The sequence below is a fragment of the Schistocerca cancellata genome, chromosome 6, assembly GCF_023864275.1.
Source record: "Schistocerca cancellata isolate TAMUIC-IGC-003103 chromosome 6, iqSchCanc2.1, whole genome shotgun sequence".
Lineage (NCBI taxonomy): Eukaryota > Metazoa > Arthropoda > Insecta > Orthoptera > Acrididae > Schistocerca > Schistocerca cancellata.
Genome location: NC_064631.1, coordinates 299,438,528 through 299,453,131, shown reverse-complemented (window position 1 = coordinate 299,453,131; position 14,604 = coordinate 299,438,528). Strand labels below are relative to the sequence as shown.

Here is a 14,604-nt window from a genome sequence, read left to right as displayed (position 1 = left end):
CCTGGCAGATTATGAATGTGACAGACCGGAATTCGGACCCGGAAATTCTGCCTTTCGTGTATATACACTCGACTGAGCTATCTAGACACGACCCACGACCCGCTCTCACAGCTCTCCACTACCTCATCTCCTACCTCTCAAACTTCGCATAGCTCTCCTGAATGCGTATTGCACAGCTGCTGATCCGGTGCAAAGTTTTAGTCTGCCAGGAAGTTTCTAAGCAGTGTACATTCTGCTGCAGAGTGAAACATTTTTGTTATAAAAGATGTCAATGTGTTCATTGCTAAGCCGTGGGTGCCACAGAGGAAAATGAAATCAGTTTTATCTATTGTGCTGTTTTCTTGTAGCACATTAACCTCTATCTTATCGAAATACTTGGAAACAGTGTATACCTGTTACACTTCTGTGGCTTAAATATAATGCAGATTTAACTGCTGAAAAAACAACGGTCAAGTATTTATGAGGACTTACCACACATGATCCTCAGTTCAGAAATCTACCTCTAGGAAATAAAGGTGGTTTGGCAGTACTGGTGAATCACGTTGTGTTTCTTGTCACATGCCTCTCAACTGTTGTGCATCAAGATAGAAAGGAAAAGCAGAGAGAGAATTTTTTTGAGTTCCTGCAGCCCACTCAAACAGACGGATGTACCAACACGAGCCAGCCACTAGGCGTCATCAGTTCGACTCGGTTAGTTGCTCACCAAGAGTGCAACATTAACACTTCCGTGCATGCGTGCGAGCGAGATCAGCGGCAGAGAGTAAGATATTTGCTGATGAACCTGCCTCTGTTATTCTCGTAACTTTATAAAGGGTGATAAGTATTTAAACCGACAAACTCTGGGAGGTTGTAGGGGACATCAAAAAAATATTTTTCCCTAATGTCATTTTTTCCTATGAGGAGTATTTAAACCGGTAGAGGAACTGTGCTCTGGGCGGACAATCAACTGGTTCCAGGTTGTGGACACACTGTAAGTGAAATGGACGTAACAACTGCTCTCGAAGGACTGTTCTTACATCCGTCTGATCCGTCCCCATGTTACGTGCAATTGCACGAGTGCTGATTGAAAGATCCCGCTCCACGTGCTGCAAGACAGCTTCCTCAAATTGCAGCGTTCTTACCGTGCGACGGTGTCCCTGTCCAGGTAATCTGCTAAATGACCCGGTCTCAAGCAGACGTTGGTACACAGCAGCAAAAGTCGTATGATCCGGGATACGGCGATTAGGATATTGTTGTTGATAAACCTGCTGTGCAGCTGGTCCGTTGTGGTGCGCTACGCAGTACGCACCAACCATATCAGTGTACTCACTCCAGGTGTATCGCTCCATTAGTAAACAGAGACAATGCACTACTACATTGGTGGACAGCAGTTGCCTACAACTGAAGAGAGTAATACGCCCTCTAACAACTGAAGATCGTAATATGGCCTCTAACAACTGAAGATCGTAATATGGCCTCTAACAACTGAAGAGCGTAATACCCCCTCCACCAGTTTAAATAATCCTCATAGGAAAAAATGACATAAGGGAAAAATATTTGTTTTGATGTCCCCTGCAACCTCCCAGAGTTTGTCGGTTTAAATACTTTTAACCCTGTATATGGAGTATTAGGTAGGACGTAAAAACACCTACCAGGAATTTGACGAGGGAGTTATGATACTGAAACAAAATGATTAGGCCAATATAGCAAAAAGGAAGATTGCTGATGAGTCGTAATGAGCGAGTCTAATTCGGTCTTAAAAATGATGATGTACAGTAAAGCCACTCCTCAGCGCCATAATTACTCCACTCTGCTAGCCTACAGTCAACCGTACCAGTCGAGTCGATGCCGTTCATGTTGCTGGCACTCGATTCTCTAATTATTATATCGTAACCTCTTGTTTGAGTTTGTTCCAGTATTGATCATACTCTTGCTGCCTGATGAGCTGACCACTGATCGATAGTCACAGGTGACTGTGAAACAGCATCCAGTACTGAAGCCGCTAGTGATGGGTAGACCATGAGTCTACCAACACGGTTCCCATTCGGGGTACCAACTGCTCTGAAACTTTAGAATCATCGGGTTAGACAGTCTACCGAACCGGTTTGCCAGGATTAGTATTCAACATGACATCTCGCCATCTGACATCACGGTGCATCTGGACAACACAGGCAGTGACGGAGGCGTATAGAGTACTCTATGGACGGCGTGTGAGCCAGACCACACGCGCCTCGGTCACTTCTTCATCTGTGGCCGACCAGCCGACGGGAAGTGCCAACAGATAGGCAACCCGCCACACTCCAAGTCACCGGTCTGCTCTCGGGACTGACGCAGCGAGATTCAGCAGCCGTGAGTCTGTCTCCGGATTCAGCAAATGCCACTCTGGCTTACGAAGCCACCAGCGACCACAGAGGACAAGGCTGCTAGACATGTTCTGAGGAATAAAGGAAACAATATTTAACCTTGTTTTACTGCGTCTGACGATGTCACACTTGTTCCTCGGACTTCATCCTGCGAAACAGTAGTGGTTTCCAGTCCGGGACTGGGCGACCCCTACAAAGCGTGAGAGTTCTGATAATTGTTAGAAATGACTGCTTATTGTTGTACGGTCTTGAAGGTTTGTGGTTTGTGTTAACTCAAGAGAAGGAATGCCCATGTAAATAACGCATTCTGCAGAGAGTTAGCTCCGAAATCCCAAAAGCAGAAACTGAATCTTCTTGTAAAGGAAGTACCGACTTGCAAATTACGGGAACTGCGTAAGCTGATGTCACGTTCCTTTGGAAACCTTCCAGGGGCGTACCGAATCCATGGCCTGCAGAATAGCTGCTGTATTGCATTACAAAGGTGGACCAACATGCTGTGAAGCATGTGGTCGCAGTGTTTAGGCTCATCAGTGTATGGACTGTCTTCCCCACCAGCTAAGGTCATTGTGGAAGCTAGAGACGGTGTAGCACACTATTAGCGCCAAGTGTACCAGGAGTGAGTAATTTTTTGTCCGCTGCGCACGTTTCTGTAAAAAGTTTTTCCCAGGACGATTTGTGTCATTTAGTTCCATCCTTTTGTGGGCGACGTCTAACACCAGGCGAAGTGTGGTGCGCTGGTAAGACACTCCGCTCGCATCGGTGGCATCGCACTGGAAACGGCCGCCCAGCTGTCGTTTTCCTAATTCGCTTTAAGGAAACTCCTGAATGGTTCCTTTTAGCAGGAAGCACTTGATTTCCCTGATACTATTTGACGCCTGCATGTAATAAAGGATAATGCACTAAAATTACAAAGGAAAACCCTTCAAATGTTCTTCAAAATTATATTTATTTGGTCGATCCAGCTTCCGGCTTCCCAAGCCATTTTCAGGTGACAACTGAATGTCGCAAACACAAATAGACATGATGTGCGACTTACACAGGTATGATTTGTACAGAAGATAAAAAAGTGACAGAATGTTTACATAGGAAAACATTACACTTTTTGTCACATAAAATATTTACACTAACTAAAAAAAGAGGTAAACAAATTTTTTATGTGGAGATCGATTTAAAAATTATTGACGAGAAGTAAGATGAATTCAGAGTTTGAATCGAATGTTTTTAACCGAAACTTAATTCAACAAAAGGGAAAATGGAAATTGGGTCTGATCATTTTACACTAGGCTGACAGTCTGTGTCATGTGTTTGTTGATTTCCAGTAAGGTCATCTTTCTGCTTTTCTTAACAGAATGTAAAACTGCGCATTATACATCACATCAATAGTTTTCTGTTAAAAAGATAATAAGCAAACGCTGAATGTTTCTTTCTTAATGAAAGATGACCGTAGTGGAAATACTGGAAACCAGTGGGCACATGACACAGAATGCCATTCTAGTGACAAATGATCAGTCTCAGTTCCATTTTCTCCTTTGGTAAATAAAGTTTTCGTAACAAACACTCGATACAAACAGTGAATTCATCATATTCCTCATCAGTTGTTAAACGTATCTGCACATATAAAGTTTGTTTACCTCTTTTATAGTTAATGTAATTATTCTTGTGTGACAAAAAATGTAATGTTTGCTTTTGTAAACACTCTATGTCATTTTTGTTATCTATTATATAAATAATATCTGTGTAAGTCCCATATCATATTCATCTGTGTTTGCGACATTCGATTGTCACCTGTACATGACCCGAGAAGCCAAAGGCGAGTTCGTGACCAAATGAATATAATTTTGCATAACATTATGAAGTGTTTCCGTTTTTAATATTTTCATCATGTTCTATCAGGCACCGATGGAACATTCAATTAATGTGAAAATGCTTTAATCCCCTCTTAAACGCAGAGTAGGCATGGATACGGCACAGGTTACACGGTATTTTGTTCAGACTTGTATTGCTGAAATGAGAAGGACACGAAGAAAGCTTTAGCTTTACCAAAACTACAGACAAAATGCAGAACGTTTCCGATCTAGGATTCTAGTAACGGAATGATGATAGATGTACGATATGCGAGGAGGGGTAGTGGGGTCACCGGTGACAAAGAAATCGATGAAGAAAACAGAGTGAGTAAGCGGGTAAGAATCACGGCGCCCATATGGACGCATAGACCCTAGCTGAGCATATTTACTCATTGGCGCAACTTTACCGCCACAACCTGCTCGATGACAGTTATGTCCACTCACGTAATTTCAGCTGACGCCATACTGAAAGAGGCGCCAGCATAATTTTAAGTGTGACGTCACTGTAGTTGCATATGAGGACCTGGCTTTAATGTGAGGCCCCAGTGGCTTTTAGCTGCGCCTCTAGGCTCTTTCCTGCTGCCGCAGAGAGAGTTCGAACGTACCTGTATGGTGGTTCCGTTGATGTCCTGCAGGCAGCGAACAATCCTGTGGGTGTGTCCGCCCCCGCAGCTGACAGAACACGGTCCCCAAGGATCGGGCACCCACCTGCAACAGAATCAGCACAGGGAAGTTCTGCTGGCGGCACTACCTTCTGTGTGCCTTACGTATGGTAGATTCGATACCGTATCACGATATCTCATATTTTTTCTCACTGAGACTTGACCATTACAGTCCAGCTAGATCAAGGCTGGAAATAGTCTCGTAGTACTATGAGATATACTTCCACATCCTTGCTCCACAAGCCTCCATACCGTGTGTGATTGACTGTACATAACAAAATATTTTTTGTTGGTTACGTTCCACAGCTTTTATAAATCATCATTCAAGTGTTGGAAGCTTTTGTTGACATTGCTTTCGTCTTCTCCAAAATATAGTGTAGTTATTTTTCTATTTATCCAAACATGTTTCCAGAGCTGGTGTCATCTTCTGTGAGTCAATTTATTTCTGTATAGATATTACACAAAGTTCATGGTTGTTTTTCTATTTTAGGCTAGTTTCGTTTTCTCACCTCAAACTATAGTAGTTATGAAAATGAGTTTGTACAGGTCGGCTTGTTTTTATGTTTTGTTGTCATCTGTGCAGTAGTCAGAAGAATTTTCTTAATGTGTTATTAATTTTGAAATACTATATCGAGAGTAATGGTTTTGAATGTCTTACACTTAAATTTTTCATGCTGTTGTTCATCTTTGGTGTGCTTTCTTTGTGTGTTATAATTACATGAACTTTCTTCAATACCACAAATTGTAAGATAGTAATTGTTACAACCATACTTATACGTTTAGGTGACAGACCTCGGCAGTTCAGTTCAAAGCAGTTGTGAGTAAGGTTCTCTCTTTGCTTTTTGGTATCAGTACCTGCAGTACGCAGATGTTGAAATTGTTTAGATTGCGTCAGAACACGCAATGTATAATTTATTGTGATTTAGAAATGTGTAAATGAACAGACTTATTCAGATGTTATGGTAATTCACTTAATAAAACAGAAGATTGAAAGTAAACTGCATTCAGATTATCAGTGAAGAAGATCATACACGGAAAACTACTGAACCAACCCCTGAAGGTAAGTAACATTTATTAAAAAATCAATTTAATTCTGCGTTACCATCTGATACTATTAACTCTTGGTGATGTTCATGGGCTAGTTACGATCGGATCACCTGAAAATGACATTTCTTGGCTATTTGCAAATTTCGGAAAGTAACTATGAAATCTCGGCCTCGTGTAATGTGATGGTAGTGTCATACTTTCCTGCTGCAAAGTGACAATGTGCATGTAGTCTACAGTTCAAATGACCCTTCGGGCCATACTGACACACTAAGCAGTGTACGAAAGCTGAGATGTCCCAGCTACTATTTAGCTGCATCGAGAATGCTGGTTTACTTTTGCCTCCATTACACAGGTGGCTGCCCTGAGGAAAATAATCATTTCACTCAAAAGTAAAGCTTCGCATGGAATCGATGGCAGTTCCAAATGCTAAAGCTTGTTCCCAACAGATAAGTAGGATTTTCAGCCACATATGTAACAGCTCACTGAAACAGGGCATTTTTCCAGGTAGATTGGAATAAACTATTGTTAAACTATTGCATAAAAAAGGGGATAGAACTGATGCTAACAACTGCCATCCAATCTCACTTCTGACAGCTTTATCCAAAATTGTTGGAAAAGTAATGTATTCAAGAATACATTTGTAAAAATGAAGTACCAACAAAACTTCAGTTTGTTTTCCAGAACCGTTTTTCAATAGAAAATGTTCGATAAGCTTTCACTGATCAAATATTAACTGCTCTGAATAACCGATCATCATCCATTGGGGTAAACTGTGGTCTGTCAAAGGCTTTTGACTGTGTGAATCATCAAATTCTTCTAGATGAGCTTAAGTATCATGGTATGAGTGGGACAGTACACCATTTGTTTAATTAATGTTTAACTGGAAGACTGCAGAAGGCGGAAATTAACAGTAAAGATAGCCTGCAAAAATCAGCAGATTACTCTAGCTGGGGTGGTATCAAGAATGGCGTCCCATAGGGTTCAGTCTTGGGTCCCTTATTGTTATTAATATATATTGACTTGCCATTGTATATTCTTGAGGGTGCTAAGCTAGTTCTTTTTGATGATGACACAAGTATAGTAAACACACTCAACAAACAAGAATTAGCTGAAGAAATTGTAAACAATATCTTTCAGAAGATTATTCAGTGGTTCTCTGCAAATGAACTCTGATTAAATTTTGAGACAACACAGTATATACAATTCTGCACAATGAATGACATAACAGCATTGATAAATATAGACTTTGAACAGAAGTCTGTTGCTAAAGCAGAATATTCAAAATTTCTGGGTGTATGCACTGATGAGAAATTGAATCGGAAGAAACACATTGATAATCTGCTAAAAAGGTCGGGTTTAGCTGCTTATGCTATTAGGATTATTGCAAATTTTAATGATATCAGTAAATTAGCCTACTATGCCTATTTCCATTCACTGCTTTCATACAGGATCGTATTTTGGAGTAATTCATCATTAAGAGAAAAATATTGATTGGGAAAAAGGATGTAATTAGAATAATAGCTGAAGGCCACCCAGGATCACCTTGCCGACATTTATTTAAGGAATTCGGGTTATTCACAGTATCTTCGCAATATATATATTCACTTATGAAATTTGTTATTACACTACTGGCCATTAAAATTGCTACACCACAAAGACGACGTGTTACAGACGCGAAATTTAACCGATAGGAAGAAGATGCTGTGATATGCAAATTATTAGCTTTTCAGAGCATTCACACAAGATTGGCGACGGTGGCGGCACCTACAACGTGCTGGCATGAGGAAAGTTTCCAACCGATTTCTCATACACAAACAGCAGTTGACCGGCGTTGCCTGGTGAAACATTGTTGCGATGCTTCGTGTAAGGAGAAGAAATGCGTACCATCACGTTTCCGACTTTGATAAAGGTCGGATTGTAGCCTGTCGCCTCGGAGACCATGGCTGCGGTTACCCTTGACGCTGCATCACAGACAGGAGAGCGTGCGATGGTGTACTCGACGACGAATCTGGGTGCACGAATGGCAAAACGTCATTTTTTAAGGATGAATCCAGGTTCTGTTTACAGCATCTTGATGGTCGCATCTGTGTTTGGTGACATCGAGGTGAACGCACATTGGAAGCCTGTATTCGTCATCGCCATGCTGGCGTATCACCCGGCGTGATGGTATGGGGTGCCATCGGTTACACGTCTCGGTCACCTCTTGTTCGCATTGACGGCACTTTGAACAGTGGACGTTACATTTCAGATTTGTTACGACCCGTGGCTCTACCCTTCATTCGATCCCTGCGAAACCCTACATTCCAGCAGGATATTGCACGACCGCATGTTGCAGGTCCCGTACGGGCCTTTCTGGATACAGAAAATGTTCGACTGCTGCTTGGCCAGCACATTCTACAGATCTCTCACCAATTGAAAACGTCTGGTCAACGGTGGCCGTGCAACTGGCTCGTCACAATACGCCAGTCACTACTCTTGATGAACTGTGGTATCGTGTTGAAGCTGCATGGGCAGCCGTACCTCTACACGCCATCCAAGCTCTGTTTGACTCAATGCCCAGGCGTATCAAGGCCGTTCTTACGGCCAGAGGTGGTTGTTCTGGGTAATGATTTCTCAGTATCTATGCACCCAAATTCTGTGAAAATGTAATCACATGTCAGTTCTAGTATAATATATTTGTCCAATGAGTAACCGTTTATTATCTGCATTTCTTCTTGGTGTAGCAATTTTAATGGTCAGTAGTGTAATAACAAGAGAGTACCCGTGGTCTAGGGGCAGCGTCTTTGATTCATAATCAAAAACGTCTTCGGTCCCGGGTTCGATCCCCGCCACTGCCTAAATTTTGATAAATAATCAGCATTGGTGGCCGAAGACTTCCGGCATAAGAAGTCAGCCTCATTCTGCCAACGGCCTTGTCAAAGAGGGCGGAGGAGCGGATAGAGGTTCAGGACACTCTCTTGTCCTAGGGGTCGGAAATTGCCCCTAAAGGTGGAAGAATCAGAAATGATCAACGACATGAGGATGCAGAAGACAATGGAAACCATTGCATTAAAGACACGTAACGTGTATCCACAGGACATGTGGCCTGCATTTGAAGAAAGTGTCATGATGATCTTTCCATTGGCAAAAGATTCCGGAATAGTCCCCCATTCGGATCTCCGGGAGAGGACTGCCAAGGGGGAGGTTACCATGAGAAAAAGATTGAATAATCAACGAAAGGATAACGTTCTACGAGCCAGGGCGTGGAATGTCAGAAGCTTGAACGTGGTAGGGAAACTAGAAAATCTGAAAAGGGAAATGCAAAGGCTCAATCTAGATATAGTAGGGGTCAGTGAAGTGAAGTGGAAGGAAGACAAGGATTTCTGGTCAGATGAGTATCGGGTAATATCAACAGTAGCAGAAAATGGTATAACAGGTGTAGGATTCGTTATGAATAGGAAGGTAGGGCAGAGGGTGTGTTACTGTGAACAGTTCAGTGACTGGGTTGTTCTAATCAGAATCGACAGCAGACCAACACCGACAACGATAGTTCAGGTATACATGCCGACGTCGCAAGCTGAAGATGAACAGATAGAGAAAGTGTATGAGGATATTGAAAGGGCAATGCAGTATGTAAAAGGGGACGAAAATCTAATAGTCATGGGCGACTGGAATGCAGTTGTAGGGGCAGGAGTAGAAGAAAAGGTTACAGGAGAATATGGGCTTGGGAGAAGGAATGAAAGAGGAGAAAGACTAATTGAGTTCTGTAACAAGTTTCAGCTAGTAATAGCGAATACCCTGTTCAAGAATCACAAGAGGAGGAGCTATACTTGGAAAAGTCCGGGAGATACGGGAAGATTTCAATTAGATTACATCATGGTCAGACAGAGATTCCGAAATCAGATACTGGATTGTAAGGCGTACCCAGGAGCAGATATAGTCTCAGATCACAATATAGTAGTGATGAAGAGTAGGCTGAAGTTCAAGAAATTAGTCAGGAAGAATCAATACGCAAAGAAATGGGATACGGAAGTACTAAGGAAGGACGAGATACGTTTGAAGTTCTCTAACGCTATAGATACAGCAATAAGGAATAGCGCAGTAGGCAATACAGTTGAAGAGGAATGGACATCTCTAAAAAGGGCCATCACAGAAGTTGCGAAGGAAAACATAGGTACAAAGAAGGTAGCTACGAAGAAACCATGGGTAACAGAAGAAATACTTCAGTTGATGGATGAAAGGAGGAAGTACAAACATGTTCCGGGAAAATCAGGAATACAGAAATACAAGTCGCTGAGGAATGAAAAAAATAGGAAGTGCAGGGAAGCTAAGACGAAATGGCTGCAGGAAAAATGTGAAGACATCGAAAAAGATATGATTGTCGGAAGGACAGACTCAGCATACAGGAAAGTCAAAACAACCTTTGGTGACATTAAAAGCAACTGTGGTAACATTAAGAGTGCAACGGGAAGTCCACTGTTAAATGCAGAGGAGAGAGCAGATAGGTGGAAAGAATACATTGAAAGCCTCTATGAGGGTGAAGATTTGTCTGATGTTATAGAAGAAGAAACAGGAGTCGATTTAGAAGAGATAGGGGATCCAGTATTAGAATCTGAATTTAAAAGAGCTTTGGAGGACTTACGGTCAAATAAGGCAGAAGGGATAGATAACATTCCATCAGAATTTCTAAAATCATTGGGGGAAGTGGCAACAAAACGACTATTCACGTTGGTGTGTAGAATATATGAGTCTGGCGATATACCATCTGACTTTCGGAAAAGCATCATCCACACAATTCCGAAGACGGCAAGAGCTAACAAGTGCGAGAATTATCGCACAATCAGCTTAACAGCTCATGCATCGAAGCTGCCTACAAGAATAATATACAGAAGAATGGAAAAGAAAATAGAGAATGCGCTAGGTGACGATCAGTTTGGCTTTAGGAAAAGTAAAGGGACGAGAGAGGCAATTCTGACGTTACGGCTAATAATGGAAGCAAGGCTAAAGAAAAATCAAGACACTTTCATAGGATTTGTCGACCTGGAAAAAGCGTTCGACAATATAAAATGGTGCAAGCTGTTCGAGATTCTGAAAAAAGTAGGGGTAAGCTATAGGGAGAGACGGGTCATATACAATATGTACAACAACCAAGAGGGAATAATAAGAGTGGACGATCAAGAACGAAGTGCTCGTGTTAAGAAGGGTGTAAGACAAGGCTGTAGCCTTTCGCCCCTACTCTTCAATCTGTACATCGAGGAAGCAATGGTGGAAATAAAAGAAAGGTTCTGGAGTGGAATTAAAATACAAGGTGAAAGGATATCAATGATACGATTCGCTGATGACATTGCTATCCTGAGTAAAAATGAAGAAGAATTAAATGATATGCTGAACGGAATGAACAGTCTAATGAGTACGCAGTATGGCTTGAGAGTAAATCGGAGAAAGACGAAGGTAATGAGAAGTAGTAGAAATGAGAACAGCGAGAAACTTAACATCAGGAATGATGGTCACGAAGTCAATGAAGTTAAGGAATTCTGCTACCTAGGCAGTAAAATAACCAATGACGGACGGAGCAAGGAGGACATCAAAAGCAGACTCGGTATGGCAAAAAAGGCATTTCTGGCCAAGAGAAGTCTACTAATATCAAAAATCGGCCTTAATTTGAGGAAGAAATTTCTGAGGATGTATGTCTGGAGTACAGCATTGTATGGTAGTGAAACATGGACTGTGGGAAAACCGGAACAGAAGAGAATCGAAGCATTTGAGATGTGGTGCTATAGACGAATGTTGAAAATTAGGTGGACTGATAAGGTAAGGATTGAGGAGGTTCTACGCAGAATGGGAGAGGAAAGGAATATGTGGAAAACACTGATAAGGAGAAGGTACAGGATGATAGGACATCTGCTAAGACATGAGGGAATGACTTCCATGGTACTAGAGGGAGCTGTAGAGGGCAAAAACTGTAGAGGAAGACAGAGATTGGAATACGTCAAGCAAATAATTGAGGACGTAGGTTGCAAGTGCTACTCTGAGATGAAGAGGTTAGCACAGGAAAGGAATTCGTGGCGGGCCGCATCAAACCAGTCAGTAGACTGATGACCAAAAGAAGAGAAGTGTAATAACCCATCCCAGTTCAAAAACAACAGCGAAGTACATAGCTGCAGCACTAGGAGAAAGTATGATCTTCAGTATTCTGGGTTAAATCTGACTTTGACACAGAAAGGGGTGAATTATGCTACCAAAAATCTTTTCTCATTTGCCAAGTAGCATTAAAAGTCAGACAGGTAGCCAACCAACATTTAAAAACGAATTAAAAGTATGTTACACTGAGACGTTCCATATCATTACGAAATGTCGTATTCATGATCTACAGAACAAGTATTAGTGTAATGTTCAAAGGATTACTGAGAATGAGCTTCCAATCAAAAGAACACCATCTGTGCAAATAATGTTGGTGGTGTAAAACTAGTTTTGAGCAGTTTGCTGTGTGCGTTGTGTGCAATTCTGGGAGAAGGTGTGCGGAGTACTCACTTGGCGGGGCAGCGGTGGGTGTTGCAAGGCAGCAGGAGGCGGGGCGGCCGCTGCGACGCGTTGCACAGCTGCTCGTCGGCCTCGGCGCCAGTCACCCGGTTGCGGCACACCGCTCGGGACATCTTGCGCCCTGCACCACACGCCGCTCCTCTCAGCACCCAGAAAAAAATTCACTCCACATCGTTCTCAGCACGCCGAGTGCAAATTACCAAACAACCACAAAACACCACGCTGATACCGTGCATTGCCACACTTTGCCTAGATCGTGGCCTCACTTCGCACAGAAAGTGAGGAATAATACACGAATACATGGTTTCGTGGCGGTAAATACTGATAAAACTCTCCCGGACTTCCAGCCACGTCAGGTGATTTAAAGTCCACGAGCTTTATTCCGAGTGCTCCTTGGCCATTGTCAAGTGGTGGCTGCCGTGTGATTGTTGCTGCCGTCCTAAAACAGCCGCGCTGCCTTCTGTGACATCCACTGGTGCTCACGCTAACGCCTTATACGACAATCTCTAGTAATCCATCACATGGGACTGCAGTCGCACACGTAGTACTTGAATATTAATAACAAAATCAGCTGCTCTATTTGAATCTAACGTCGTTTATTGTTTTTAAAACATGCTACGACTTTCGACACTACGTGGTGTCATCTTCAGACCCCGAACGTAACCTGGCGTAACATTGCAGAGCGACATGAAGTGGGACAAGCATGTAATGGCAGTTGTGGGGAAGGCGGATAATCGTCTTCGGTTCATTGGTAGAATTTTGTGAAGATGTCGTTCATCTGTAAAGGAGACCGCTTTTAAAACACTAATACGACCTATTCTTGAGTATTGCTCTAGCGTTTGGGACCCCTACCAAGTCGGACTGAGGGAGGACATAGAAGCAATTCAGAGGCAGGCTGCTAGATTTGTTACTGGTAGGTTTGATCATCACGCGAGTGTTACGGAAATGCTTTAGGAACTCGGGTGGGAGTCTCTAGAGGAAAGGAGGCGTTCTTTTCGTGAATCGCTACTGAGGAAATTTAGAGAACCAGCATTTGAGGCTGACTGCAGTACAATTTTACTGCCACCAACTTACATTTCGCGGAAAGACCACAAAGATAAGATAAGAGAGATTAGGGCTCGTACAGAGGCATATAGGCAGTCAATTTTCCCTCGTTCTGTTTGAGAGTGGAACAGGGAGAGAAGATGCTAGTTGTGGTACGAGGTACCCTCCTCCACGCACCGTATGGTGGATTGCGGAGTATGTATGTAGATGTAAATGTCGTCCACAACCGTTTCTATGTGCAGGTTACATTCGGGGCCTGAAGACGACACCATGTGCTGTCGAAACTGGTACCGTGTTTCAAAAAGAATAAACGATATTAGATTCAATACAGCCGCTGGTTTTGTCATCGTTATTCAAGTAATATATGACAATGTTTTTGCTGCACGTCGGCCGCCTTCACTTCAACCTTCCGATGGCTGGCTCCCAAGCCGTGATTAGCTGCGGGCCGCCGTCGTTAGTGAGAGTGTTGTCATAAATTGTTACCTCAATCGCTTCTTTTATCACTCCAACCCAGGATTCATTTGTCTGTTAAATAAAGGAGGCACTTCCGAATGAAATTCGATATCTGTTTTCCAAAGCATGCCCTGCTACGGCCTAAGCCTCAGGATACTGCAGGCGGACACACTTTCTGTCTTCTACACGGCTCAATAGTACGCCCAGTATATGCGACTTTAAATGGTCCACAGCAGTATGGTATTGTGTATACCACTCTCACAGTCATTATGAGCTGTCGCAGTTTTGCTGGAGATCTAAAAATTGAGTCGATTTTAGGCATCTTCAGGAGTCGGCTAATCTTACTTGTTACTGAGGCACAAAACGGCAAAAACGAACGCGGCTGTAAGCCAGAGAGAATTTTATGACGAGTGCCATAAGTTTCTTCAGGTATGTAATATGCGGCTGAATCCACTCAGTGATGATAACATCCCGTAGAACTACCAAATAGCGGAGATTTTAATTGCTACGTTTCAGTCTGTGTTCACCATTTATCGGCAAGGTTACTGAGGTGTGTAGGCAGAACGTCAGTAATATTCCACAACATTACTGCATTATTGGAAGCTCGCAGCACAAATCATTGGTCAACACCTTAACACTGGTCGCTTTGGAGCGCCGTGGATGGTTCCAAGCAGTCCTGTGACTATTCACCGT

The 14,604-nt window shown here is 42.7% G+C and overlaps 1 protein-coding gene across 1 annotated transcript in view; it reads right to left on the bottom strand.

The window, feature by feature from the left end:
- The window catches only part of LOC126191540 (protein madd-4-like), a 502,815-nt gene that overhangs the window by 279,481 nt on the left and 208,730 nt on the right, over positions 1–14,604 (bottom strand). Inside the window, exons 5-6 of the mRNA XM_049932445.1 lie at positions 12,406–12,535; positions 4,792–4,894 (exon numbers count right to left, since the gene is read on the bottom strand). Coding sequence (XP_049788402.1) covers positions 4,792–4,894; positions 12,406–12,535 — 233 coding nt within the window. The remainder of the gene's footprint in view (positions 1–4,791; positions 4,895–12,405; positions 12,536–14,604) is intronic.